This window comes from Erigeron canadensis, chromosome 2, assembly GCF_010389155.1.
Source record: "Erigeron canadensis isolate Cc75 chromosome 2, C_canadensis_v1, whole genome shotgun sequence".
Taxonomy (NCBI): Eukaryota; Viridiplantae; Streptophyta; class Magnoliopsida; order Asterales; family Asteraceae; genus Erigeron; species Erigeron canadensis.
The window spans coordinates 37,094,218-37,100,027 of NC_057762.1; the positions used below are offsets into that span (position 1 = coordinate 37,094,218).

General features: G+C 34.0%; 1 protein-coding gene across 2 annotated transcripts; it reads right to left on the reverse strand.

Annotated features, from left to right (window-relative positions):
- Positions 1-1,905: 1,905 nt before the first annotated feature.
- Positions 1,906-4,862, reverse strand: LOC122589637 (ribosomal RNA small subunit methyltransferase, mitochondrial). Of its 2 annotated transcripts, XM_043761951.1 has the most exons (3): positions 4,387-4,862; positions 3,470-4,218; positions 1,906-2,152 (listed from the first exon to the last, which is right to left on the reverse strand). In XM_043761951.1, the coding sequence occupies exons 1-2, from the start codon at positions 4,816-4,818 to the stop codon at positions 3,472-3,474; spliced, it is 1,179 nt and encodes a 392-aa protein (XP_043617886.1). In that variant the 5' UTR covers positions 4,819-4,862; the 3' UTR covers positions 1,906-2,152; positions 3,470-3,471. The 2 variants fall into 2 exon arrangements, with proteins under 2 accessions (XP_043617886.1, XP_043617887.1); XM_043761952.1 differs by lacking the exon at positions 1,906-2,152 and having other exon boundaries at positions 3,405-4,218.
- Positions 4,863-5,810: the final 948 nt, after the last annotated feature.

Below are 5,810 nucleotides of genomic sequence, written 5' to 3' on the forward strand. Positions count from 1 at the left end.
TGTTTTTATGTGTAGTGTTTTATTCTTATTTAATTATTATTTTACCAGTTGAGTACTTGAGGTTGATTTACAAGATCATCCCCTATTTAAGGGTTTCTTTCTTTCATTAACTGACGCGCTTTGCTTTTTAGGAGAACTAACTAAAAGTATACTACTACAATACTGGCATATTAATGTGTTTAGTACTAGTAGTCTAGTAGATTGGTTTTAATTTTGGAAAACGACTAATCCTCCAACAAAATAGCTTAAAAATTCTTCTAACATTTTAAGAAGATGGCATTTGGTATCCACTAATTCTCTTTCCTAATTTTGCTCTCTGATTTTTCCACATGTCATCATCCAATCATTAGGAGGAATTTTAGGCTTGTAAATTGACGATTTTAAAAACAAAATACATAAATTTTAATTACTAACAAACAAAATGCGCAATATTAACACTACATTCATTCTAATCTCTTGAGAGTTTTTTCTTGTTCCTTCTAAAGATAGTGCATGATATATTAAAAAAAAAAAAAAAAAGGTTTTGTTATACTTTTTACCGCATAAATGTTTTCTTACTTTCAGACAATAAGAGTTTTTTATCACAATCAAACAGGAAAACATGTATAAGGTTCCGTACATATTAATGGCACGGAGTTTTGTGAAAGTGAACTCAACAACTTTTGCAAATTTATTGCAAGACATCGTATTGTTTGAATAAAATGGCGTAATCGGGCGTATGAATTAAATGCTTTTAGCTCGATGTATCATCTCCAATGTCGGGTTGACAACAAACTTTTGGGTTAAAAGCAATTGCAGCTTCTTGTTTACATTGTGAAATGATCTCCTTGTGCCCCTCTTGATCCCAAGACTCCAAAAGAAGTTTGGTCAAGTATTCCTATCGATTATTTTGACATAAAAATTCTGAACGTCTAGCTTATATGCATGAGTTATAATCTAAAACTAGAAAATGTATTTTCCTCGGTTATATTTCTAGGTTGAAAGAATATAGATTATAATATCCTGATCCTAATGCAATCAAGTTTAGCCATTTTACATTTAGAAAATGACTAATCCGCCTAACAAAATAACATAAAAATTCTTCTAACACTCTAAGAAGATGACATGTGGTATTCACTAATTCTCTTTCCTAATCTTGCCTCCTGACTTTTGCACATTTCATAATCCAATAGTTAGGAGGATTTTTAGGCTATTTTTTTAGAAGGATTAAATGATTAATCATTTCTCTTTACATTTTATGTAACTTTTTAGACGTATAGTTGTCCATCCTTAAAATCTATAATCTCATCGTATCTTCTTGATACAAGCAAGTTTATTTCTCTTTTTCTTTGCCACAAGATAAAAGTTACATATACCGCTTGATTTTGATTGTCTAGGACTGGTAGTTTTATCTGTTGCAATTATTACACATATTACCTATAACAAGCTTACAATTTACTTTTCCTATGTAGTTATTACGTTCAAAAGTCTTCGCAAATAGGCTACTAAATTAATACGTGATATGCAACCAATCAATACCAACTTGTTGACTTTCTTTCCATTTACTACAAGGCCAATAAAGTTGCAGCAGACCCTCAATCACGGACAATTTTCTCTGTATGCAAAGTAATTTGTTTACTGCTTAAATTAAATCAATAAAAAATAATTCATCTCAAAACTGTGATGACCACCACACAGAGTGATGACCATCACGCTGAAACCTTTCAAGTGATCACCACCACACTGAGCTGAAGTGGTGTTCATGGTGCAATCACCCTGTCACAGCGTGGACAAGTCATTCCCACTCAGTTTGCTCTAAAAGAGCTAGTTGTTCTTCTTTTCAGCAACCCTTATATTTATGACATCGAATAATCGTGGATATGTAAAATATAATAGAAATATGAATAGTTCAATATACGACACATGGATTCTACTTTTTCCATTTCTCAATTTTCACATTTAACCTTTACCATTTTACCTGATCACCTTTATAGACATACTTTTAGCCACCCCAATTAAACACATCTATCATTTCCCTACATTTTCAAGTTTACGGACACATACATTTTACTCATACTTGAAAGAGTCGGCGTGGACTCTAAGGCTCAAGGGATTTACAAACCAATCCATTTGAACTGCGGCCAGATTTGTATTCCTGAATATCTTCTAGAATCTGAAAAAAGATACAATAAAACTTATGTACCACTGTATTTTGTTAAGAAAGCCACATTAAATCTATTATGAACCATCTTAACAAAAGATGCAAGTTTACCTTGGTGGTTACTGAAGAAGCTAACATTTTGTAATTTTGTTAATGAACATAAATAGTGAATGGTATAAGTAGAAATTTGTGTATGAAAGACAGAGTAGACATATTTTGCCATTACACTAGGCCACCATATAAACATTAACAATAATCAACGATTGTTCAAGCAATCAACGAGCCATCCAACAGGCAAGAAGTTTTCTAGAATAGCCAAGTGAAAAAGTAGACTTAATTTTGTTAACCTTATGTTTGGATTACAATCTTTTAGTTCAACTTTAATCTATAAGACTACAACACTTGCTCAAATGGTTCTGGTATCTATTGGTTATTTATGACACGGTCGGGAACAATAAAAGATGTACGTGATGGGCTAGTGATGGGAGCTATATAAGATGTACATGATTGGCTTGTGGTTAGCTGCCTGTAGGCTATAACTTGGACTCTCACTGGTAGGCTATAACTACGATATGGTCTACTCGAGTCTAAGGGAGATGGGAACCATTCGCCTTAAAAGATGTTAATAGCGGCTCTTTCCAAGGGTTGAAGTTTGCCACACAAAAGGATTGATGAGGGGAGCAATATGTAAATAGAGATAGGCATGTATAAATACCCCTCTCATCCACAACTTTTGTACCCTTTTGACACTCTATAATTTCACACACTCCTTACACCCAATTCTCTCTCAAAATACACACTACATACACACATTCATACATTATCACATTCGATCATGAATTTCTATGTTTGACAAAAGGAAATAACTAAGGAAAAGATGAAGGCAGAGAAAATACCCCTACTTCTAAAACCTCTCTCAAAGAGAGTCTCTTCAACCATTTTCTTACACAATATAAACAAACCAAATTGAATGAGTCACAAAAGTGTCTCTTTATCCCTAAACATTCAATTCACCCTCTAGCTATTATTACATATCATATATCTATTGTCTGGATAGACTAGTCTGGTTTCTGCATTGTAATTGCAACATCTTGAATTTGTTTCTATTGTCTAAGTCTGTTCGTTATCATACACAATTTGCAATTATTAATATAAAAACTGACTACTTTTAGTTATATGTTTATTGTTATGTTTGCTTAATTCTGATTCTTGTCCTATTTGAGTTTTCTTCAAATTTAAACATTTAACCAATTCACTAATGTAATTTGAGAATTATAAGCTAACTACTACAATACAATCAATGAAACACATTACATTAGGATAGTGTACCTCTATGAGGCAGCAAACGAGGCATTAATATCCAGAGGCTTTTCTTGATCATGGAAGCATATTCCTTCATTATTAAACAAAGATAACAAATGTAACAATTCCTTATTCGATAGTTTTGATGGTCTTTTGTCCTCAAGCCCTGCAGTTCTAAGAATCCCAATGAGCTTTTCCTTAAACAAGTTCGCTTCTGTTCCTAGTAAGTTGCCTTCATCTTCCTTGTCCTCATCTTCATCCCCGTCCCCGTCCTCATTGTCACTTATATGCCAAGCATCATCTTGCGCTACATCTTCATCAACTTTTGTAACTTTTGACAAACTTAACAACTCTGCAGCCTTTTTCTTCTGTCTAAAAGTCGCACCCAATGTTTTGTTCTTCTTGCCAAAGCACGTCTTGGTAAAAGCCCACCACTCATTAAGATCAACATCCGGCACTTCATTTTTCAAACGGATATTAACAACAGACGAGTCAACTTTTGGTGTAGGCACAAAATCTCTTTTGCTTACATTCATAACATGCTCAACATCCGCAACCAACTTCACATTGACAGCCAATCTATTATACTCTGAGTCACCAGGATTAGCCAACAACCGAGTAGCAAACTCCTTTTGAAAGAGAAGAGTTGCACTACGAAACTTATACCCCCCAAACACCAACTTAGCCACTAAAGGCGACGATATCCCATAAGGAATATTAGCCACCACAAGATCAAAATCTGGAAAATCCACCTTCAATGCATCCTTACATATGATCTGCAAAAAAATAAATAAATAAATAAACACCAAAACCGACATCAAGTTTGAAACTTTTCTTGCATAGACTATATTAATAAACATACCCAGATGTAAAATTTGAAAATTCAGTCAAAAAAACAAAAAAAATCTTTGAGGCATTTTATCAAGCACTTAATATGCATTTACCGTCAAATTATCGCGAAACCGATGATCAGAAACACGTTTATGAAGAACATCCACCATACGAGTATCAAGCTCCACTGCAACAACCTTACGAGCAATTTCAAGAAGTTTCATGGTGAGATTTCCAGTGCCAGGACCAATTTCAAGAACCGTGTCTTCAGGCCCAACACCCGAGTTTTTAACAATGGAATCGAGTATTCTTGGGTTAGTTAAAAGATGTTGTCCCTTGCTTTTGTGTAACTGTAAACGTTCTTCTTCTTCTTCTTCTTGGTTATCCTTTCTTTTTCGAGTATAATTAGTGTCCACATTGTTGTCTTCAATGTGTCGGTTTTTGAACGAAGAACGGTTGGATATCGCGCGAATTTGATGAAATCGGATGGCGAGATTGCGAAGAATGTGTGATGGATTGACCGAGGGTTTAACATGGTGAAGCATACTGGTGTGTGTGTGTGTGTGTGTAATGTGTGTGTGATGTTAGAGTTGGGACTGTCTATTGTCGAAGGTTTTTGAATTTCAGTTGTATATCTACGTGTGTTTTTCGTTTTCCTACCAAATAAATTACGGAGTAAACTTTTTTTAAAAAAATAATAATAATACTGTAATAATTTACGGAGTAGTTCCTTTCTAAGGTTGTGTGGTTTGGCTTTTGGGTTTACTAACAGGTAACCGTGAAATGTAGCAGGGGTGATAGTGATGGTGGCACATGACGGCGGTAGAGGTGATGGGTGGCGGTGTGATTATTAATCTAAAAGTAAATAATGTAAATTGAATAGTGTAGTTATTTTAAAGATTAAAGATTTTATATATACTTATATATAGATAAAATGATTTAATTACATATTTATACAGTATGCTTATACATCAAAATTTATGGTATGATTATTACTAAAAAAAAACAACCATATAAACCATCATATGTTTATCTCACTATGGGCCTTACCAAGGTATCGAAATCATCACAAACCCAATGGGTATGTATGTAAGTGACGCTCTCGATCATAAGCCCATGAATAATTTTCTATGCCACTTGAGGCCATTTTACTCAGGAATGATGATATGACAATTTGGTAATGATGTATTACTTCTTTTCCAGAGTAAATTACACTTTTCGTCTTTGAAGTTGACACGTTTTTCACTTTCGATTTTTAAACTTTAAAAATTATAATTTTGACCCTAAAGCTCGCCAATTTTTTCAATAATTGTCCTTTGGCTTTACGGCGTTAAAAAATGATCGTTAACATACGTACGCGCTAGACACGTGAGGGCACTAATGTCACTTCACCTTACACCGAGGGACGAAAAATGAAAAAATAGCTACCTGATTGACGAAAAGTGAAGAAATAGCTACTTGAGGAACGAAAAATGAAAATCATACAAATAGATTTATTCTTCCATTCTTTCTTTTCCAATCATCTTTTTCGATGGAA

Coding starts and splice junctions, on each gene's coding strand:
- LOC122589637 (XM_043761951.1), bottom strand. CDS start 4,818: ATGCTTCACCATGTTAAACCCTCGGTCAATCCATCACACATTCTTCGC. Junction 4,219..4,386: donor GGTTTCGCGATAATTTGACG/GTAAATGCATAT, acceptor ATTTTTTTGCAG/ATCATATGTAAGGATGCATT.